A 24,609-nucleotide genomic window follows, 5' to 3' on the forward strand; every position below is an offset into this window, starting at 1 on the left:
TTCTAACGATCGTTAACGTGTACTTGTGTCCTGTATCAAGGCCAAGCTATATTCTCTATTGAGTGTGATTGTGCAATTCTTAGCATTTGTGGTAGTTACATGTAAGCCTCAAGAGAACACACTCACAAAAAGTAGTATCTAGTTCCTCTTTGGTGTGCTAAATTGCTTTCACTAAAAGTACATCTACACTGCTATGGCTGTGATGCTGTACCACCATATTACAGAAGCTTCTTGCATTGATGGAAGGGGGTTTTCTGTTGATACCACCTCTCAGCAGTGATAGGTAGGTCAACAGAAGACTTTCTGTTGACCTGGTCAACCTACAGTGGGTATTAGGTCTGCTTAACTACAGGGCTCAGGGCGTGATGTAGCTAGGTTGACTGAAGTTTTAGGTGTAAATCAGGCCTAAGAATTAAAGTCCACGGAAGAGAGGGAACAGAGAGAGAGAGGCAAGGCAAAAGTTACCCTGCAAGTACTAGCTTTTATTTAACCTGGAATGGAGGAGATTTAAAGGCAACTTGCTAGAGAAATTCCAAAATGTGGATAAAGTGACACTAACTACATTAAAGAGGCAGTAAAAAGTACCAGTTACACAACTCCTAGTCAGCCTGTACCGTTCATTGCTGTAGTACAATTCATTGCTAGAAATTGCTAGAGAGTACTGGCAAACTGTATAACAATATTTGTAACTGGATTTTCTATGAATTCCGACTGATTCAGGCAGTATTCTCCATTGTATCTATGAAGGAAATCTCTGAAACAATTTTTAAAAAAAATGATAGAAAATAAAGCCCATTAAATGTGTCTTCTTGGTGTAAGTAGACAACTTGCCAGAGTTCAGAAGAAATTGTACAAAGTGTTCAGATACCATGGGGATCAACAGTTTAAAAAACTAAACAGACAGGACTGAACAGATAGCTAAGTGCATTGTGGGAAAGTTTAGTCTTCCTCCAAAGTAATAAGTAATGTCAGTGATGGAGGTAGAAGAGCAGATGACATGGATAAATGTCTGTTTCAGTATGGCAAATACATATTATTGGCTCTTGTCCGGTTCTCCATATTCTGTGCTAAGGCCACATGATTATAATATCTGCCCATAAAGCTATAGCTTTGAAGCTCATTGTGTAACCAGATTGTGTCAGCAGTGACTGGTGATTTAAGACAGTTCTAGTAAAAGCACATGCTTTTATGCAAAAAAAGAGAGTTAATTATTTTCATATATTAAGCAACACAATAGGCGTACATGCAGGGTTGACAGCACTTTTATTTACCTTTTAAAATACTCCACTTCCCGTTCTGTCTCATCCATTTCTACACTGTCTAGGTCAATGTCTTTGGGCAGAAACACATCATCTGCAAAATGGAAAGATACATCAAATTAGTTTCAGTTGGCTGTTTTACTCTAGAACAAAATTTGGACAGACTGAAGTGAGGTCTCTGAGGACTGCTTGGCCTTTGTATACCTCTTTTGACTGAAGGCTTAAAAAACTAAACAATTTATGTCCAATAGTAAAGACAAAGGAATCAGCAGCAGATTTACTCTTCACATTGATTACAAAACATTCCACAGAACTGGCCCATGCAAGAGAGAGTTCAATTACAGAATAGACTCGAAAACTGAAGAGCTGCTCAGCCAGCAAGGGTTACTCGGAGTGAAAAATATACAATAATTGGCTGTCCTGAACTTGTTAGCCTCATCACCCTCTGATGAATCTAAACACCTGAGAGGCAATTTTTGCAAATATCTAATTCACGTTTGCATTTAAAAATACTTTGGGAGTTGGTTTTTTGAAGTACTGATAATACTGGCCCTGGGTCATAGTGTCTGGCCCTGTCCACAATGGAACCAGAATAATGATATAACTATGATTGTGATCATCTGTGCTTTTACCATGATTAACATCCATACTTAAACATAGTTTGACCTCAGGACCTATTTAGGATATATAAAGAATAGTGCTGGCCCAGGATGGAATGCTTAAAAAAAACCATAATTCATTATGGCTTTGTCTAGACTAGTTTTTGGTCAGGTTGTAACTCAAGTTAACGAACATGATTTGAATGCTAATCTAAACATAAGAATGGCCATACTGGGTCAGACCAATGATCCATCTAGCTCAGTATCCTGTCTTCCAACAGTGGCTAATACCAGATGCTTCAAAGGGAATGAACAGAATACGGCAATTATCAAGTGATCCATCTCTGACATCCGATCCCAGCTTCTGGTCGTCAGAGGCTTAGGGAACATGGGACTGCATCCTAACTAGCCTGTCTAATAGTCTTTGATGGACCTATCCTCCATGAACGTATCTAATTTCCTTTTTGAACCCAGTTATACTTTTGGTCTTCACATCATCCCCCGGCAATGAGTTCCACAGGTGTTGTGTGATGAAGTACTTTCTTTTGTTTGTTTTAAACCTGCTGCCTATTAATTTCAATCAGGTGACCCCTGGTTCTTGTATTATGCAAAGTGGTAAATAACACTTCCTTATCCACTTTCTCTACACCATTCATCATTTTATAGACCTCTATCATAGCCCCCTTTAGTTGTTTCTTTTCCAAGCTGAACAGTCCCAATCTTTTTAATATCTCCCCATATGGAAGCTGTTCTGTACCCTTAATCATTTTTTGCTGCCCTTCCCTGTATCTTTTCCATTTTTAATGTATCTTTTTTTGAAATGGGACAACCAGAACTGCACAAAGCATTCAAGGTGTCGGATTACCATGGATTTATACAGCACTATTATGTTAGTTACCATCTTATTATCTATCCCACTCCACAATCATTTGTTCCTGGTCATGGTTCAGTTTACACTCTGCTGAAGCATGATCTGGAACGAGTGCTTATGGAAGACATAGTGTAGCACTAAACTATATTAGTTAACTCCAGTTAATCGGCAATCAATTAACTTTGGAACAACATGACCAAGAACTCCCAGTCTAAACAAAGCCCACAAGTAATTGGAGATTCATAGTGCTGAAACAGATGGCTGAATCCAGAATAAGAGCACATCAGGGTATCGCTTCTGAATACTTATAATAATATTAATGGATGCCTCATTTGTTCTGCACTAGTCCAGGTTCTTCAAAGAGTAATTACAGAATAAAATTACTGCTTTGTAAAACAGGGCCCATGTCCGATTACTTTTTCTGAAAGTGATTTTACATTTAAGAAGGAAGTAGTACTTGATCTAAGGAGAAAAACAACAGAAATAGCTAATACGATGCAGAAGTTGCCCTCCCCTTCCTGTCCCTTCCCACCCAGGGTACAGACTAGAGCTGCACAAAATTTTTCAGATGAATACTTCACCTCCCCCGCCCCCCCAAAAAAACCACACTGCTGTTTTGGTCAACTGAAAACTATTTCCTGAATTTAGCCTAATTAGCGTCATGAATGTGCACGTGTGCCATTTAGCCCAGTGCTTAAGGCATATGGGAAACCCAGGTTTGAATACACAAATGGAGCAGAGACTTCAACTCAGATCTCCCAGCTGAGCATACTAACTATAGCTATTCTAGAGTGGGTTCCCCACAATCTCTCCTGCTTAAGCGGCTTCTCTTTGTATAGATATTTAAATATTCATTGGGCCTTAGAGAGAGAACAACTTTACAGCCTAATGAGTAAGATACTCAACAGGGAGAAAGGATATATGAATTCAAATTGTTCCTCTGAATCAGCCAGAGAGAAGATTCGTCAGGACAAAAACATGTTTCATTTCTTATACAACCATGCTACGGCATATGCTTTCTTAGAACATGATTTAGAGGGCATTAAAAGAATTCGGTCCAGTCTACCCTGCCAGATTTAATTGTATCTTAACCATAATTGGAGACTACTGTTGTTGACTATAAAGTTGTTTCTACAGGAATTGGGCCTATACAATGGCTTTATTTTACAATTTAATTTTGCTTTTCTAAGAAGTCTCTCTCCATGTAATCTAAGTAAATATGCTAAAAACTAACAGCAGCAGCAGACTTTACAGTCTTCTTGTTAGCACAGATCCTTGTGCTGTACCTTCCAAGACAACTGGCTGCCAAAAGGGCTGAAAAGAATGCTCTCTCATCCTCCTCCTTCTAATCCCACCTTAAAACTCTGTCGTGATGCCTACAAAATCTTGGTGTACTGTCACTGGAGGTTTTTAAGAACAGGTTAAACACACACCTGTCAGGGATGGCCGAAGCATATTTGGTCCTGCCTCAGTGCAGGGGCCTGGACTACGCAACCTCTCGAGGTCCCCTCCAGCCCTACATTTTGATAATTCTATGATAATCATCAGGTGCTCTGAGCTACTGAATAGTAAATCTGTAAACTGTATTTGGAACAACATGTGGTCACCAAGCAAGACAAGCCCACCCCAGAAGACCAGAGTTCACTAATTGTAATATTCCACACATGCTCCCAATTCAGGCCTTAAAATGGAGATGAGATGAAATTAGGAAGGATGAAAAGATAATTTCAACTTAAAAGGTGGATTTTAAAATGGAGATAATTGGAAGAAGGATAGGCAAGCTCCATTGTCGTAGAAAGTGAATATGAAAATCAGTAGACAAACTTGAGGGAAGAAGCTAGTGCTGCTTCCAGTGAGGGATCCCTTCTCATTTAACAAAGCATCATTTTATTGTAGGATAATGTAATAGTTCCTTCTTATGATGAAACCACACAGAATGAGAGTACAGGAGTGATGCTATGTATTTACAGGGCTGTCTGGTTCACAGAAGGGTAAACTTCAAAGGCTAGAGATTTAGTTACATGTTAAATTACATGAAACTCTTCTCTAGAGATGCTACTGGGTTTGGCACTCTGGAGAATCCTGGGGTACCTAGGGGCTTTCATGGTTAACTTACTCCAGTCTCTCCTTTTTTAGAGCAACTTTTGAAGCTGCTACAAAAATGTGCAAAATTAAAGTGTCCCTGTTTTAAATCTACTTTGAACAAGCCTGTGTTTGTATAAAAACTAACTGGAGAATCCCATGCATCTGAAGAAGTGGGTTTTTTACCCATGACAGCTTATGTCCAAATAAATCTGTTAGTCTTTAAGGTGCCACCAGATTTCTCATTGTTTTTGTGGGTACAGACTAACACGGTTACCCCTCTGATACTTTCCTTATTTATTATTTGTATGATCACAGCACCTAGGTGCCCTAGTCCAGGACCAGGACCCCACTGTGCTCAATTAGGCAGCAAGAAGATTTGAATCCATGTCTCCTACCTCCCAGGGGAGAGCCTTTATCACGAGGCTACAGAGTCACAGTCACTGTCTTTGGCCAAATAAATACTTAGGTACACAAAGTAGAATAGCTTCAAGGGAGGAGAGACTGAGGAGAGACTGAGAACAGCCCACCCCAGAAGACCTTGTAGATTAATGGTTAGGATGCCTGCCTGGGAGGAGAGATATCTGAGCTGACATTCCTGCTCCAGGATGGGGATTCAAAGCTGGGTGTCCCAGGAAAGTGCCCTAACCACTGGACTAAAGCTTACAGACACACAACTTAGTCCAGTGGTTAGGGCATTTGTCTTGGACATGCACAAATGTTTTTGGAACCAACCAAATGTTTCCTGATTTTTCACTTGGATGGCTGAAGCAAAAAATTCAATTATTCACCCAGCTCTATTATAGAACCTTCCACACCTTTCAGTTCCTCACCAGTAGTGATCATTAATTCCCACCAAATATATCTGGAACTAGGAGGAAGAGGAGAGGTGCCATGGTCTATGATTCTCCTCTGCATATTGAGAAGGATAGTATGCACAGGAGGGTGGGAAATAAAGGAGTTAGGGTAGTGAGGCCAATGTGAAGAAAAAACAAAACCCAGCAAACTACAACTAGATGTGCAGGGAAGGGAAACAAAGGGTCAAGGAATGGGAAGAATTTGAGAGAGATCTGAAGTAGTTTCATTCAATCCCAGCATAAAACCACTGAAAACAAACCTGGGCTCCCCATCCAGCACTCATGACCACCATGCATTTGTTCTGTGCTCTGGTAATTAAACTTACAATAATTCAGTTTTGTGAAGTGCTGGAACATAGCCCACACCACCCTCCAAGGTTCTCAATTCTTAATCTGCAGAATACTAAAGGGAGCTGCAGGGATGAAATACAAAATACTAAAATTAAGTGCCATTATGCCATAGAGGCTTCGTTCAAGCACATGCTATCACACAGCTATTTGATGATTTATGGAAAATTAGTTGATATTCTCAGTCCAAGTCCAAGTCGACAAGTGTCCATATCACTAAATTAGTAGTCTCATCAAAGGCTGAATAGACACATTCTGAACTATGCTAGCATGTGGAGGTGGTATTCAGGGTAGCATGTTGGCAGGGCACTGTGGGGAAGCCTGGACTGCACCTGCTTATGATATGCCTGTTCTGAGGTGAGAAAGGAAAATTAAAGTAACCTGGTTATCTGTACATTTTCAGAAGTGCTAAAATCACTTTATGAAAAGAATTCTACATCTTGTGTGAGAAATATAGAGACATGTCTTACTATTAATAACTTCTTAGCATGGAAAAATGCATAAAATAAATGTTTGAAGCAATTCTTATCTGGTGTGTGTTATTTGGATGGCAAACTTTCACATTCAATTATGTTACTTCACAGTATACTTACTCATTGTGAATGCATAGTGAAACTGTTTGTAGTGGAATAAAATGAAATACTGAATTTGCTTTGTAATCACCTTTCCTGTACAGAGAAGATGTTCTATGGAGAATGATTTTAGTTAAAAACAATCTATGTATGTGTAACTCTTCACTGTCTGCAAAATCCCGTGCTCTTTGATTTACCATGTGATATGAGAGTGACTAGTTTTAGATTCTATATTCCTACTGATTCAATCCTACTATCACAATAGAGATTAATTTTAAAAACATGCTTTGAAAACTAGTTAAAGAGTTTCTCCAAAATGGGTTTTGTCATCAAAATATCGAGTAATTATATTTCAAGTCTGTCACTTCACATAGGCCTTATGAAAGAGATGCTACCTGTATCTTATTGTTTAGCTGACTCAAAGTGTATGGAAAGGATACAAAACACTACTAGTTGTAATGTTCTCTTAGATGTTTTTCCATACTTATTAATATTCCATACTGGTTAGCTACTTGCATCTCTATTATTAATACTGAACATCAGATTAAACATCAATGCTAAGAGCACAGAAAAATAGCAGAATTAACTAAAGATGTCATTATAGTGATTCACTCAACAGATGAAGGAGATCTGATTCTCCTCTCACACATGTTTAACATCAGTGAGTTACTCCCAATTTACACTGATATGAGTGATTGAAGAGCTGTCCCAAAATTTTGAAACTGATCTATATGAAAAATTCTTAGTTATGCACTTACCTATGGAATTGTTGACTTTGTCTCCCTTCTTCTTCTTGTTTTTCTTGTTCTTGCCTTTTGGCTGAGGAGATTCTGCGAGTATCAGTTTATTGTTTTGTTGCTGCTCACTTGGAGAAGGGGATTCACTCACTACAGGTGTTTTCTCTTCCTTTATGTGATTCAGCTGCTTTTTGTTATTATTACTGCTTGTTTTTTTCTCCTCTTTTTTCGGCTCTGCAAGCTGTGGGAGCTCTGCTTCTTTCACTTTGGATTCTATTTGGTTTCTGGTCTTAGATTGAATCTCTGTTGCTTTGGGGGATTCAGCAGGCTTTTTCACTTGTTCAGCACAGGGTTTGTTTATTTGCTTTAGTTTTTGTTTACTATTACCTTCTTTATGATGATGCATTATATCAAAGAGAAAAGACAGGGGCTCATGCTGTTTCACATTCATCTCTTTCTGGAAAAGCAACTTTGAGTCTCTAGTGTTTGTGGGATCAGATAGTTCACAGATCATCTCAGGAACTGGCCTCTGTTCCACATGATTTACATGCCTAGACAGTGAACTAGATGAGGTTTCTACCTTTTCTGATTGCTCAAGTATGCCATTCTGAATGTCTTCTGGTGTGTTTGGGATTGACTCCTTCACTACCTGGCAGTCTCGAGTAAGCATTTCCATCTTCTGACAGTCTTTACTTGTTCTGTCTTTTTTCTTTTTCTTTACAGCCTGTAACTGCTGAAGTTCTTGAAGTCGTTGCAGCTCCAGTTTTAGTCTTTCTTCCTCCTCCTCTTCCCGCCGTCTCTGCTCTTCAATCAACTGATGATGCTCCCTCTCTTTGGCTTCTGCTTCAAGACGAGCCTTTTCTTCTAGCTACAAAAGCAGCAGTTTATTAAATAAAGGATGACAAAGATTCTAAGAACTAGACATTTGGGAAAAGATCTTCATCTCAATAGCTAATTCCTAAACATTCCATGTTACAAGGATGTGTTAAGGTATTTTAGAAGTCATAGTATGAAACATAAATGTACCCCTCAAGAATAGTATTAGAATGGGCAAGCAATTTAAAACGAACACACTTAGCAGCTACCTACAGATATTGTCCATGAAGCTATAGCACATTTTCCATTTACAATAACTTGTATTATGCTCAATAGAAAGCAGGAAAAAAGCATTTTTCAGCTCATTTTTGTAACACTAAAGAGGCAATATTTAACTGAGTGCACAACTGTATATCCTTCAGAATATTATCACAAGCAAGAATAGGTCGCTGGGGTGGATAAAGGCTGGGTGTTCATATATAGTATTAATAGGTGTAAATATGATACAAGAAACATGACAGTGTTATTCCTGACCACAAAAAGGCCCTTATTCTGAAAATCCAATGAATGCACACAGATAAAGGTATTAGGCATATAACTAAAGTTGATCACACCCTTTTTTCAGTATTGTTTTTATAATATTAAAAGTCTAGTATTCTACTGAACATTTGACAAATTGATAGGAAAATATGCTCTTCATTGGAAAATTCCACAGTAGTTTAAATTTTAACAACCACCAGTAAAAATAATGTTATCCAGTAACATTATATGAGAATCACAGTCCTTTTTACTTGTACATTATGAAGCAAATTAACACTAAAGTTGTAAAAAATAAAAGGACAGTCATTCATTATTAATTTTTAAAAATGGTTTACTTGATTACTAATTCACAATGGGTCTTCCCAGTTATAACTGAAAATAATCAAGGTTTTATTGTGCTAAGTTTGCTTACCCCCTTAATTAAATTACGAACAGTAGCTTCATGCGCAATGCCATTTGCTAGTTGACAGCCAGATCTCGCAAAAATTTTGTGAATTTTTGGAAGCGCTTATATGTGACCCATTCCTTTTAAGAGATTAGCAAGTTTTGGGGGGTGGGGGAGGGTTCTTAAAAAAAAAATCCTATAAAATCTTCTGATTCTTTTCTTCTGAGTACACAGCACTGTATTTGCATAATTTGTGTTTTTAAAATGAATTAATGGACAATGTTAAAAACAAGCAGTTTAAAGAAAAACTACTTGTTAACTTTGGGACTTATGAAAAAAATAGTTTTCAGAGTAGCAGCCATGTTAGTCTGTATCTGCAAAAAGAAAAGGAGTATTTGTGGCACCTTAGAGACTAACAAATTTATCTGAGCATAAGCTTTCGTGAACATCCGATGAAGTGAGCTGTAGCTCACGAAAACTTATGCTCAAATACATTTGTTAGTCTCTAAGGTGCCACAAGTACTCCTTTTCTTTTTGCGAAAAAAATAATCTGTTTTTCATTAGTATGGCCTATGTTAAAACACAACTTTGGCTCCCCCATGAAATACCCCAAACTACAAAAATCCAAATGTGCAAAGTAAAGTATGACCTAAAATGTGGAATATTTAGGGAGCTTATAAAATTTATTTTCCAGATTTCAAACACACACAGTAACTGAAGCCTTATTTTGAATCTTTTCCTGTATATCCTGAAGTTGGTGTGTGAAGATATCAGCTCAACAAGAGACCCAGATTTTCTGTTTATTAAAATAAGACAAAAATTTAAGCATTTTCCTGTATCCCCTCACAACCAAATCGTCACAATTTTTGAAGGACATAATTCCATATATTTCCTCTTTTTTTGACAACTGACATTTGAAAGCTAGTTAAGTTCAGACATCATACTGCAACTTGCCACTTCTCCCTGACGCAACATTTATTTAGTTGATGAATTAGTTGGGGTTGGTCCTGCTTTGAGCAGAGGGTTGGACTAGATGACCTCCTGAGGTCTCTTCCAACCCTGATATTCTATGATTCTATGAATTTTTACCCTCCAGCCAACCAGGGAGACCATGGTTCTTCACTCAACCTGTCTTTAATTCCACTTAGACCACAGTAGAGACCAAATAACTTACAAATCTTGACTCTCCTCCACATCAGCACAGACATACTGCTCCTATGCTACATGGTTGAAGGAACATTTTAATGGAGCTGACTGATGTCCTAGTAAAGAATGCTAGATTTTGACATCCACCCATTATTACTGTGTCACTTTGGGTAACCACCCTGGAGTGCATTAAAGATCCTGGAATTTTGACACTAAGAAATACCCCCTTTGATGATGTGCAGTTCTAATATGTAATTTACTTGCCACAAAAAAAAAAAAAAAAAGGCTATGATATACTGGTAAATCCTCTGAGAGCAAAAAATCTCAGAGAGCTTTCAAAACAGCACCATGAATATACTCACCAGACTAAACCCAGCTGTGTTATATACCTGTATGCTATAGAGTACATCAATGCCAGTTTAAAATCAGTAATGCACATTCAATCAGTAATGTGCCATTTAAAATGATGCCTATGGAAAATTTCACACAAATACCTAGATACACAATGCCTTTATAAATTCAAGTTAGATAATTTGTGACAAATATGGGTCTGTTTCTTACCTTTCTTTGCTTATGTCTCGCTCGCTTGGCTGCCCGAGAGCTGCTTACTGGTTTGGTCTCAGAGCTGTTTATGAATTGCAGCAAGTCTTCCACTTTTCGATGGTCAACTACACTCTCTCTTTCAGAAATCTGGTCTGGTTTCTTCGGCTGCTCCTCTTTCCTCTTTGTCAAACGTAAGCGAAGTTTTTCCCTCATTTCTGCATAATTTCTACTGGTTGGTGCAGCTGGTGGCTAATGGCCATAAGAGAAAAAAAAATGGCTTGAAAGTTTCACAGTGCTGCTTAGAATTTTGCAATATGAAGTTTCAGATAGTGCATAAAAAATACTGACCCCCAATGCCAGTTGTGTGCACATGCAATACGTATGCAACAGACAACAGTATCACAACAGATTTTTGGCTGTCTCATTAGCCAGAGCTGTTTATTTTCATCTTGCAGGTGGGTGGGGAGGTAGAGGGAGACTAAATGCCAGCAGAGGAGTTTCCAGTGGTAGGTCAGGACTTAGTTATGGTTGTTGACAGTTTATCAAATGTAATTTGAAAAAGGAGTAAGTCTTCGCTGCCACTGTTTTCCATGTAAATATTTAGTGGCAGGGAAAAAAAATAAGCCACCACGACTTTCATGCAGTTGTTTGTTTGACTTTGGGCAAAAACTGTTGCCCAATCCAGTCAGCTAGGTTGGTTGTCACTTTGAATTGTCTTTACTGCTATACGATGTAGGTAGTACTGGCTGATTTTATTTTAATCCCCATAAGCATAGTTTTTACCCCAAAATGGGAAAAGCGCCAGAGACTCCATGAAGTCTACTAGGTGCTTTATTATTACAGATTTTACATGGAAGATAATTAGCTACTATGGTAATGGATGGCTGTGTAAAACCCTAAAATAGATTGCCACATTAAAAGTATCTATTTCAATTTATAAAAACTGCAATTAAACAGAACTTTTAAAATGTTTATATTTGCTGCTTATGCAAGGAGGATGCACTTAAGTCTTCAGATTCCCATTGACTTAAAACAGGCTTGAGTCAAATCCTCAGCACTGAAGAAAAGCAGACAAAAGGAGAGATCCCATAGCCAATTAATAAGTATTAAAGCTTTGTTATGACTACAAAACGCCTTTTAAGTTGGTCAAGTCACTGTTTCACTGCACTTTTCTTATTAATGAATTATTTTTCAGAATTGTAAGTATATTTGTAATACTAAGAATTAGGAAACTTTTTTAATTTAATTTAATTTAAAGACACGGGGTTTTAAGCTTTGCTCATACTAGATACACAAATTTCCCAGTTTACATTTTATTTTCTACTCTTATATTGATCTCTCTAGCTCCATCCCTTTCTATTATTTCTCTGTTCTTAGTGTACCACAAAGGTGGCTAGAGTACAACCACCCTATTTCACAAATATAACAGAGGTTAAATAATTTGCCTAAGTTCACACAGTGCTGGAAATCTAGCTGTGAAATAGTTTTATTGTCACTAGCTTATTTTTAGTGCTTCTTAGAAAATGCTTTAGAATGCATTTTCTATCTACAAAACTCCTATCTTTGCAGTTAGCTTATTATAAGATACCGGATTAAAATTTACAGTTAAAATGAAAAAAGGAATTTACAGTCATTTATTTTTACTATTTCTGCCACTAAACAGTTACAGCCAAATAGATAATATAACAAGCAACAGATGACGGCACACTTGAAAACAGTTACTCTTATTAAAATAATTAAACAAAACTTACACCTCCATGACCGAAGAACTCACAGTAGCAACAGTCACAGTATTTTCCTTCTTTCTGATTTGTGGATGTTGAGGTACTAGAGCTATGCTCCGAACAGCTGTCTTCATCTTGGCTCTCCTCTCCATCATACTGTTGATGATCATACGTATTACTGTTCTCACAGCGATGGCCCTCACAGTCAGGATCACTGTATTAAAGAAAACAGAGGGTTTATTACAATATAATAAAAAAGAAACATATTATATGTATATATAGAGAGATATGTATGTGAATCAGAAGCAGCAGTTCTCAAACTGTGGGATGTGCATCACCTCAAAACCTATTCTAGCAGTCTGCAGACCTGTATGTTCAAAACCAAGCAATGAGACTAGGGTGTTTTAAAGGGAAGACGGCTCCATGAAATGCTCATGAAGCGGTCCACTGAATGAGTAAATGGGAGAATCACTGTTTAGAGAAATCCATCCTGGTCTAAAAGGTATACTTGTATTCATAATCTGGAAACCAGTTATTTTCATTTGTTAAAACAAAGTGATTCACAAACTGTGATCTATGGATCACTGGTGGTCAGTAGAGCTGATTGGTCACACAGTATTTGCTCTCCTCCTTGTTTCCCCCCTTGCTTCTACAGATGTCCAAACTCTTTACTACAAACAAGACTCTCAAGATCATCTGAAAACAAGGAGCAGACAGTGATCCAACTAGTCCAGTATCAGGTGCCTCAGAGGAAGGTATAAAGTTCTGCAGGAGGCAGTTATAAAATAGTTTAGCCCAGGGAAAGTTTATCCACCAAGAAACACAGGTTGATTTATATCCTTACATATTTAAAATAACCTTCATGCTTATAACTTTGCACATGCATGTAATCCATGTAAGTGCCCAATCCTTTTTGATTTCTGCTAAGCTCTTGTCCCCAAAGATACCAAAAGTCAGTCCCATAAGGTAACCATGCATAGTGTGAAAAAAGTACTTATAATTAATGTCTCATTATGAGAAACTGTAAAATGTAGTGCATGTTCTACATGTTCTATGTTTATTTATTTATCTCTTCACAAGGTGAACAGTGCCAGTCTTTTCACTATCTCTTCATACTGAATTTTTTCCCATGTCTCTCCCCATTCTCTTCACCTGTCTCTGAACCCCCTCTACTTGAACTATATCCTTTTTAGACAGGATAATGGAACTGAACAAAGTTTTCCCAGTGAGGATGTACAATTGCTTCACATAACAGCATGATATTTTCTGTCTTTTTCTCCATCCCATTTCCTACACATCCTATTATTTGCATTACAGCAGCACATAATGGTGCTAACAGAAATTTGGGTTCTATTGCACTAGACTAGGTAACCTTCGCTCAAAGAAACGTTTCTCTTTTTATTGCAAAGAATCATTTTTATATTTCAATAATTTCCTCTAGTTCAAACAGTAGTAATACAAAGCTAGCCAGATGTTACAAAGCTAACTTTTTGAAAAGTAATTCAAGTGGATAGCTATCACTCTGCTTGGTTCTCAAGATCCCCCATCATAACTACGGCTGTGGCCTCCCATCTTCTCCATAGCAACCATCACCACAGTACTACAAGTCAGAGTACTCAGAAGAATGACTCAGCTGCTTTGCCTTTAGGACATTCCTGCTCTTCAGACACTAGAGAATCAGTGTCACCATGAAATCACTCTGCCATAACGTCTTGTACACAATTCATCCAATACTTTCAAAGATCTTTAAAATTTTAAGTATCACAAAAAAGGTTAGTTATTACATTCATTTTACAAATGGGGAACTGATACTCAGAGAAGTTGCAAGCACAGTTATCGTCAAAACACTGTTTAAATATGGTAGCCTTCTCATGAAGTATGCTCCTTGTATGGTTTCCAGGTCAAGTCTTTAAACCATGATTTGAGGACTTCAATAGCTCAGACATAGGTGAGACGTTTATTGCAGGAGTGGGTGGGTGAGATTCGGTGGCCTGCATTGTGCAGGAGGTCAGACTAGCTGATCATAATGGTCCCTTCTGACCTTAATATCTATGAATCTATGAAGTCTGCTGACTAAACTAACAAAAAGTATGTTGTCACTTGAATGATGAATGAACCAGAAAGCACAGTTTGACTTTTCCATCCCATTTTAGCGCACACAGTGAGAAAACATGTCTTTTTACTTATAAGCTGAACAAAGTGTGATTCTGCATGTGACAAAAAAAAAATGCAAGCCCAGAAACACCATGGCCACACTTTCCTGAGAGTAACACCACACTTGATGTGACTTGTGCACAGTCACACGGATAGTGAGTGGCAAACCAGGGAACAGAACTCAGGTGTCCTGCTCATCTATCAAATGGACAAGACTCCCTTTCACGTTATAATGGTGTACAAAGTGGTGCTGCAAGAGTGAACATTTATTTTGCACGTTTGTTACTATTTTTAATGCCAATTTAAGTATGAACAAAGTAAACTCACCTGCAGACACTTGGTGGCGCACTTACGGAGCTGTTTGTGGTTGAAGTAGGGGGTGCAACTGTGGAGGGACAAAGACCTGAATGTGGATCCACAAATCCAGGGGCTGTTGCAGCAGTTTTGGGGAAAGATGGAGCAGCAAGATTTGGGATATGGGGTGTAGCGGCTGGAGACAGTGCAGCAGGAGAGAGTGAAGGAAGGGATGCTAAACTAGTAGGGCTATTTCGTGGTGCAACTGGTGCAGAATGTCTATGGTCCTCTTTATTGATATTGTGGAAGACTTCTCCTAAATTTGGAAAAAAAAAGAAAAAGAAAAAAAAAAAAAAAAGAAAAGGTTACTTCATTTTTTGAAGGAAATTAACAGAAATCTCCACTAGCTTGAACCAGCCATTCTTGACTTCTAGCTCTTTAAAAATCAGCAAAAAGAAAAGGAGTACTTGTGGCACCTTAGAGACTAACAAATTTATCTGAGCATAAGCTTTCGTGAGCTACAGCTCACTTCACTGGATGCATGCAGTGAAAAATACACCTCCACTGCATGCATCCGATGAAGTGAGCTGTAGCTCACGAAAGCTTATGCTCAGATAAATTTGCTAGTCTCTAAGGTGCCACAAGTACTCCTTTTCTTTTTGTGGATACAGACTAACATGGCTGCTACCCCAAAACCTTTAAAAATCAGGTAAGTGATCTTTTTGGTCACAAACTAAGCAATTAAGATATTCAAGAATATTTAAAGAATATGTTTTTAAAAAGTATTTTCCCTTTTTACACACCAACATTTTGGCCAAACCAACCTTAACCCAAAAGGACTTAATCATGAGTCCTAAAATTAAGAGAGTACAGAAAAAATATAGTTCCAGAGTAATAGCTCAGTTTTGAGTAAAAGAAGCTGTTTAAACCATTTAAATACATAATATGAATACCTTAAAACCTTTGTGGCTCATTAATTTAGCAACTGACTTCAAGTAACTTCGCATGCATTATAGTTCTTACCTATTGATGAAGGTCTCTTAGATGATACTTTAAACTGGTTGCTGCTTGACTGCACTGTAGTAGCTGTGCAAGAGACAGAAGAAGTGGCAGAAGAGGTTGCCATGACAACTTTATTAGCTTCCATAAAGGCATCCTGGAAATTGTACAGACATTTCTTCTTTGCAGCATTTTTTTTCTCTTTGCTATCTGTAACTGCTGTTGCTTCACTGCTAGATGTAGTAGGAAGTGCTTCAGGTCTTATTTCTGAGAGTGCTGGTGCTAATAGATCACTCCCTTCAAGTGAAACATACAGAAATTAAGACTTCTAGAATTACAAGAATTGTGTTTATGGCACTTGGCCAGATTTAAGCATGTTCTAATTTGCTGAACTCTGATGTTTACTTCTATATCTAGCTATGTATGTTATTACTGGCCTGGTAGGACTACTGAAGTAAATATGTTCTCGCTGAATGTTAGTCTATGTAAGTGTAACCAAATTTAAATTCTCAGGCCAATTTGTCATATAAAACTAAAATTTGAAAAGTGTTCTTAAAGATCAGTAGAGGTAATAAGCAGCATACTGCATTACTGTACATATCTGTTCAACCTTTTAATTTTTTTTAAGTGAATTTACACTTGTGAAATGTGTAAGATTCACAGCTCTGGAGTCTAATGCCCAGTTTAGCCATATAACACAACAGGCACTGACAGCATACCACCTCAATCAGAGTGAGAAGAAAATGTAGCCTTAATGCTTACTTAGTTACTGGCGACTCCAAGTGCCAGTTTGTGCTGGTGTTTTTTGGGGTGTGACTTTCCATAACGGAGATTACTCTCACTTGTTTTCCACTAGTGACCTGGATGGAGTATTTTGTTAGTTTTTTAATGCTACTATAGTAGCTGGGTACAAATTAGAAACAGGCCAGACAAGAGACAATCAGAACAAAAACCAAAATAAAGTCTCAGAACAAGACAGTTTTTCAGTGAGTCATGTTTTACGACAGAAAGAAGTCTTGCAAAAAAAATGCAATATTTGTAATGAAAACAAGAGAAGTAAGGTACATGTATACTGTACTATTTTAGTATACTATAAGGTACTATTTTACTGGTTGAGTTTCCGCTGTTCTCTCTCACCTTAACAGTATTTTAGATTTCAAGAATGTTGCTGCAAAGCAGCACAGACTTTTTGTATCCAACTGCCAATTAGAATTCCCTCAGACATACCAGTTTAATGAAGCAAGACATACTGAACTCACATGAAACATACCTATACACATTCAAATTTGGACAAGCCCCTAAATACCTGATCCTTTAGTGGAAACTGATCTATAAATTGTTCCTTTGTATGATAAGTCATATAAATTCAAAGGTCTAAGGAAGTGATTCTACAACATAATGTAACATGAAAATATTCTGAAGCTTGTTTTGCATCTAAGTCATCCATTCTGGGTTCTTCTAGCTTTTCTTCCATCACAGTGACAAGAGGAAGGAATCTGTGGCAGTTGTGGTGGCGTTAGTCTAGCAGTGCTCCTATAATTTTATGAAACAAGATCAAGGTCTTGTGACAGGAGACTCAGGATTTTTACTTCTTATCCCTTCCTTATAAGTATCTCTCTAAACCCACATCCTTCTGTGGCTGCACGAATCTGAAGATACAAGCATCTCTATAAATCTCTCTCTCTATACCAGAGGCCAAGAGAGGCAGTTTCTTTTTGCTTTTGCCCCTGCAATGAGATTAAAGAGTTTCTACTTTCATGTTTTCAGCCATTATAGCTACCATGATTCCCTGTCTATGCAAATGTTTACCAGAACTGCTCTCTCAAAAATGACAATGAAATGTACCACTGCCAGAAAGTGCCACATTCAGTTTCATAATGCAGTTTTCATCGCTATCCAGTGTGAAATTATAACAAACCCTCACCAGGAAGTGTGTCAGGCAAAAATGTAGCTGGATTCCAGTTCTTGTCATTCATCATTTCTGATTCCCAAAGACTTATAAATTTAGAGCTATTCCAGTCGGGTGTGCTCCCAAAACAGCTTGGATAAATATGATCTTGGAGCGATGCATTGAATACCTGATGCTTGTTTGTATGATTCTGAACCGGTGCTGGCGGTAATGCCTACAAAAATTATAAGAGTATTTTCTAATTAATAATCTGTCTTCCTACACAGTTATTCCAACAGCAATATTCAAGTCATTATAATAAAGTGTTATGATCCTGTAAGAAATTATGTAAACTAAAAACTAATAAAAATTTGTCTCCCGAAGTAACAATTATGGCAGGTTTGTTTATATTTATATATGAATGTGTGTGGGTCGTACCTTAACTGCTATATATATATATACACACACACACTTATATACAGCTCTTAAAGAACAACCGGCTGACAGAAAAATTTGAAAAATTTTCCTCTTATAAAAAGTTGTGTGCATACTGAGTTTCTGTTGGTCTTAACTTTTTTATTAAAAATTATATTTGCATAAAAGCTGAACCTTTAAGGACTCATTATTTTTAACTACCTATTATCCACCAGAAAACAATCCTCTGTGACAATATAATCATTAGCACAGCAACCAATTGTGATCAGGGGATTATGAAAATATCAGTTGGTAAATAAGCACAGGAGAAAGAGAAATACAGTATATATTCTAGTCTAAACAGATGTGTTTCTAAATAGATTCTCTCTAGTACTCTAAATCTTCTACTCTTGTCATCTCAACAGGAGTTTTAACATAGTATTTTTTTAAAAACTGGAATCTATGAAATGTGTAAACTATTTTGTTCCTAGAATTATTAGGTCAAAAGCACATAGCATCCTCCTTCAGTTGCATGGAAGTAGGTTCTGGATTTCTTCCAGTTTAAATTTTGTAATTTCAGTTTTCAATATTAGGGATGAAGTCTGAGTGTGTTGTACAAGCCCTGTGAGTACCATGGCCTTTAAGCAAGCCTAGAAAAAGTGTTTCAGTTTTATTCTTCCAAAATTAATGGGATGGAAAGACATATACAACTGGAAATCTGCATAGTAACACTGAAATCACTGGCCGTGTCCAATAACTTTTCTAACAGCTAAGGTAAAAACCACTCATAGTTGAGAAGGGTCTTCACAATTTAGCCCCCCTTTTTAATATGCTCTTAGTACTGCATCTGCAACTCCCCACTTCTCTGGCAAAGATGCTAGCCTTAGTTGCCCACTTCTTCCACAAGCACCCAGCATGCTTTCTTTCATGCCACACCTTGTGTATGAATAGACTCCTTCAAAAAAAAAAAAAAAAAAAAAAAAAACCACAACAACAACAAAAAAACCCTGTCCTCTTTCCAACTCATTTTTACTGGGATGGTTACAGAACACTATCAGCTGATGATGACTAGGAAGTTGGCAAGATGAGATCACTTCTACAGATCTACTTGTCTGCAGTAACAAAAAACCTCTCACCTACTAACTGGGCACAAAGTTAGCCTATGAAAAGACATGTTCATACACTTTTCACTGTTCCCCCTTCTCCTCCAGTTTCACCAACCTCTTAAACCTCTGAATTAAAGATTACAAGCTCTGATTTACTGTGCCTGTTGAGCACCTCACAAAGGGATGTGACCTGGATGACGCCTGTAGAACTACTGTAATACAAATGTAATCTCCCCAAAACCCCCACATACCAATGTGTCTCTCATTATCATAAGCACGAGAATCGTTCATGAATTTATCCTCACAACAACCCTGTAAAGTAGGGAAGTTTTATTGCCCCTCCCCCTTTTATTAATACTATTGCTCCTGCCCCCCATCTTTTTTCTAAACACAGATGCAGAAATGTGGCAGATTTAACAACTTGCCCAGGTTCATATAAGAAATGTATCAAAGCTGGGAATTTAACCCAAACCTTATCTTCAGTGCAGTGCCTTAACTAAAAGATCATCTCTCTCTTTTGAGAAATAACCTCTTTCCTATAATCTTTGTTAATTTCATATCTTCCATTTTATACAAAGGCTTACTTGTATCTGGTCACACACCATATCCTCTCCTCAAATCTTTAACGCTTTCAAAAGTAAAGAGAAAGCCAGTCACAAAAGTTTCCTGTACAATCTCCAAAGTTTCTCTCAGGGGGCTGTGTCTTCACTACCGGGATAAGTAGACCTAAATTACGCTATGCATTTAGGGATTAATAACAAGAATTTTAGTTATAAGCTGGGGACGCATCAATTAGAAGTAACGGAAGAGGAGAAGGACCTTGGAGTATTCGTTGACCACAGGATGACTATGAGCCACCAATGTGATATGGCCGTGAAAAAAGCTAATGTGGTCTTGGGATGCATTTGTCGAGGTATTTCCAGTAGAGATAAGGAGGTGTTAATACCATTATACAAGTCACTGGTGAGACCTCACCTGGAATACTGTGTGGAACAGGTACAGAGAAGGGCTACTAAGATGATCCGAGGAATGGAAAACCTGTCTTATGAAAGGAGACTCAAGGAGCTTGGCTTGTTTAGCCTAACCAAAAGAAGGTTGAGGGGAGATATGATTGCTCTCTATAAATATATCGGAGGGATAAATACTGGAGAGGGAGAGGAATTATTTAAGCTCAGTACCAATGTGGACAAGAACAAATGGATATAACCTGGCCATCGGGAAGTTTAGACTTGAAATTAGATGAAAATTTCTAACCATCAGAGGAGTGAAGTTCTGGAATAGCTTTCCAAGGGAAGCAGTGGGGGCAAAAGACCTATTTGGCTTCAAGATTAAACTCTATAAGTTTATGGAGGAGATGGTATGATGGGATAACATGATTTTGGCAATTAATTGATATTTAACTATTCATGGTAAATAGGCCCAATGGTCTGTGATGCGATGTTAGATGGGGTGGGATTTGAGTTACTACAGAGAATTCTTTCCTGGGTATCTGGCTGGTGAATCTTGCCCACATGCTCAGGGTTCAGCTGATCGCCATATTTGGGGTTGGGAAGGAATTCTCCTCCAGGGCAGACTGGCAGAGGCCCTCGGGGTTTTTCGCCTTCCTCTGCAGCATGGGTCACTTGCTGGAGGATTCTCTGCACCCTGAAGTCTTTAAACCATGATGTGAGCACTTCAATAGCTCAGACATAGGTGAGAGGTTTATTTTAGGAGTGGGTGGGTGAGATTCTGTGGCCTGCATTGTGCAGGAGGTCAGACTAGATGATCATAATGGTCCCTTCTGACCTTAATATCTATGAGGTCGATTTACCCTTGTGTCCTCACTGCATTGCATCAATGGGAGACGCTCTCCGGTTGACTTCCCTTACTCCTCTCAGAGAGGTGGAGTACCAGGGTCAACCGGAGAGTGCTCTACTGTAGATTTAGCAGGTCTTCACTAGGTCCGCTACATTGACCCCTGCTGCATTGATTGCAGCAGCGTCGATCTCCCCATAATGACGACCAGCTCAGACTTTCTGTTCCACTGACTTCTTATTTCCCATCCTACTCCCTCTCTTCCTGCTGTCTCTCCAATGACTAATACAACCTCCTTTATGCATCACCACTATCTGCAATAGCTTTTCCTCTGTGCCTATTCAGCTCCTTCTCAATACTAAAACCCTATTTTAGAACCCCCTTTCTGCCTAACCTACTGTCAAAAAGTCCAAAACCAATTAAACCTTACTCTGACTTATTTTCCTTACTTCTTATCCCTGAAGCTTTAATATACTCACTTCACACCTCTTTTACAGATGTTACCAGTATAGTTTGCTTTTATCTGAATATATACACCAATTGATGTGTTCTGTGATCTTTTTGTACGATACACTAAGATTTTGCATTCCAACTATCTTTGTTTTCATCACAGAAATACACATTTCATTCACTTTGGACCAGACATTAAAGCCTCCATCTGAATCAGACTAAGATATGTGAGTGCAAGTTTCCTCTAATCTGGAGAGTTACACTCTAAAAGTAGCACTGCAGGGTCCCAAATTTTCTGAGTCACTGACTCCATATAAAGTCTGCTCCATTTTCAAATAAAGATTTGTAGTTTTCCAATTGCCAGCTCTGCATATACAACTTGGAAATTGAAAGTGAAGCTGTGTTTTTCCCCTTCTCACATACAACTGACAGTAAAAGCGATTCAGCTTATTACACTGGCAGACCAAGTGCCAGCTCATGCCAGAGACCCAGGCCAATTCACTTGTATATTAGTATAGATCAAAGTGATTCTTAGATGTACAAGAGTGTATCTGGTCTTTAAACTTCATGAAAACTAATGGGATGTTACATGCATTGTTTTCACTTATTTGTATCTGTTATAATATAGTACCCAACATTTACATTGTGTATGCTCCTATAACTAAATAATCCATCAAATGAGAAAGAAGCCTTGTGGAATGCTAATGATGAATTTTAACAGAAAAGTGCTAATTTCAAAGCAAGTGGTTATTGTGTGAGATGATCGGCGGTCAAAGACTCAAAATGCATTCCTCACTATCGGTCATCAAATGAAAAGCCTACGTGGGTAGTAACACTGTCAGCTTGTTTTCTGTGAAAGAAGCTATAAGTATGGATTCAGGCAAAGATCCTGCATGTTTGGACTGTTTTGACTCTTACAGGGAAGTGTATCAGATGCAACGCGGATCTCCCCAGAGACAATTTAAGAACGCTGAAAAGACTTTGGGGAAACTGGCAAGTTATATCATCACTACCGCCATTTGGAATTACAAACTGACTCATGCTTTAATCTCTCAATAACTCTCACTTCCTTCTCTTAGCTAATAAACCTTTAGTTAGTTTACTATACAATCGGCTACCAGAGTGGTCTTTGGTGTCAGATCTAGAATACCAATTGATTGGGAGTAAGTGACTGGTCTCTTGGGATTGGGAGCAACTTGAGTGTATTGTGATTTTTGGTTTAATCACAAAGTCCAGTTTGTCTAGGTGGCAAGGAAGACTGGAGGGCCTAAGGGGACTATCTGTGATCTAATATGGTAAGACTAGTACAGTGATTCAGGAGTTCACATTTGTTATTGCCTTTGTGAAATCTAATTATAGAACACAACACCAGCATGGGGTGTCTGCCCTGTTTTCTGACAGTGTGCCCTGAGATAGACAGTCACAATTGTGAGCCACTCCAGACAGCATGACACAGGCTAAGTTCAGCCTTCCACACTACTTACACAATCCCATTAGCCTTTCATTTCAGAGGTAATTATGCATGAGAGCACAAGGAATCTTCCCTCCCTGCCCCACCCAGCCCTGTTTGGCACCTCTCAGAGCTCAGACTGAGTTTATGGGGCTGATTAGAATACTTTATACATGAAAAATTAACTAATTGATTTTGAATAAAATGATGTGGAACTCCACAGAGCTAATTTTTAGAATCCCTTTTCAGAGCAGACCTGTACTGCAAAGATGAATCACATTTTTGTTTCAGTCTTATCTGACAGTCTTCATTAAGTGCAAAAAAACCCTCAAAAATTTAAATCAGAGCAACTTCTGAAAAACTAACCAGGCAATTATCTGGCCCCACTCACTGAAGTGTCAGAGTGCCTGAACATCTCCAGATGAACATGGATTATAATAGCCCTATCTTGCTAGTTAACCATGCTCTTTTGCAGAAGTGCTTTGCTGAATTTACTCTCTCCTAAAAGCACAAAAACATTGAACAAGTAGTCCTCTACACTTGACCTTATTCACAGTATTACCATTTTGACCCAAATCCAGGACAGTAATGTTGAAAAGGAACAACAGCTGCCTTTCTTCTATTAACTTTTGACCTCAAATATATACAAATTTAAAATTTAGCACAGCCATATTACATTAAATGTAACAACACTGATCTTTTAAAGATTTTTTTCTTGTCCCCACATCTATTCCAATTGATAAGAAACTGACAAAATCTTTTCCAAGATTAGCCTTATGATAGCAACTGCTAATCCAGTGATGGCCAAATTCCATCAGAACTGGGGTATTCTCAACTTCAGGTTTCCCTTTTACAGAATGTATGAGTAGATTACCTTTATAAATTAGGAAAAAGTAAGTGTAATGTGCCAATAAGGCCTTAATAAGTTAAATTACTGTAATGCACACAAATTTACAATTGTTTTCCTGAAATTGGAAAGCATTTTTTAGTCACACTTACCTTATTGTGTGTAAAGGGTGAAGCTGTATATAAGGTAGGGTGGATAAGTGGACGAGGCAGATGAGGAATAGTATGCAATGGTACATGTCCATGTATATGGGGGTAAAGGTGAAGTGCAGGATGTGCAGGTTTTTCTGGGTTCACAAACTGATGGCCAGCAGGAAGGCGGCCGGCTGCGAGCGCTGAAGCAGTCAGACCTGAAGCTTCCTGTTTGCAAACATGGCATTCACAAGTATTTGGACCTTGGTCAGCCTGTAAGGAATGAAAAGTTGCTCTCCTTATTTTGTCAGACAAGGAATTCAGATAGTTTTATTTCTTTTAGATGTCACAAAACAGCAAGTCTAAATATTGTTTAGTCTTGTATAATAAAGGAGAATGGGTAAGGAGCAATTTACACATTTATACAGGTTTAAAACCAAAGTTAATATTCATCAGGGTTCACAGGTCCAGAGTTGTAGCAAAGGCAACGTAAAGCTATTCAAAGCATTTTTATGGTGGTTCCTGTGGTCAGGGCTACAAAAGCATGAGCGCGGTTTGGTTCTTGCTTGGAAGGAATTAACGAAGGCAACTGATTTTGTTCCA

At 38.1% G+C, this 24,609-nt stretch overlaps 1 protein-coding gene across 3 annotated transcripts in view; it reads right to left on the reverse strand.

Annotated features, from left to right (window-relative positions):
- Positions 1–24,609, reverse strand: part of FAM193A (family with sequence similarity 193 member A) — a 100,874-nt gene that overhangs the window by 1,558 nt on the left and 74,707 nt on the right. For 2 of the 3 annotated variants that reach the window (XM_037898199.2, XM_037898197.2), the window contains 8 exons: positions 24,028–24,279; positions 17,851–18,049; positions 15,951–16,223; positions 14,961–15,243; positions 12,507–12,693; positions 10,774–11,004; positions 7,347–8,193; positions 1,272–1,353 (listed from right to left, as the gene is read on the reverse strand). In XM_037898199.2, coding sequence (XP_037754127.1) covers positions 1,272–1,353; positions 7,347–8,193; positions 10,774–11,004; positions 12,507–12,693; positions 14,961–15,243; positions 15,951–16,223; positions 17,851–18,049; positions 24,028–24,279 — 2,354 coding nt within the window. The remainder of the gene's footprint in view (positions 1–1,271; positions 1,354–7,346; positions 8,194–10,773; positions 11,005–12,506; positions 12,694–14,960; positions 15,244–15,950; positions 16,224–17,850; positions 18,050–24,027; positions 24,280–24,609) is intronic. The other variant, XM_037898198.2, reaches the window with a different exon arrangement.

The sequence above is a fragment of the Chelonia mydas genome, chromosome 4 (assembly GCF_015237465.2).
Source record: "Chelonia mydas isolate rCheMyd1 chromosome 4, rCheMyd1.pri.v2, whole genome shotgun sequence".
Taxonomy (NCBI): Eukaryota; Metazoa; Chordata; order Testudines; family Cheloniidae; genus Chelonia; species Chelonia mydas.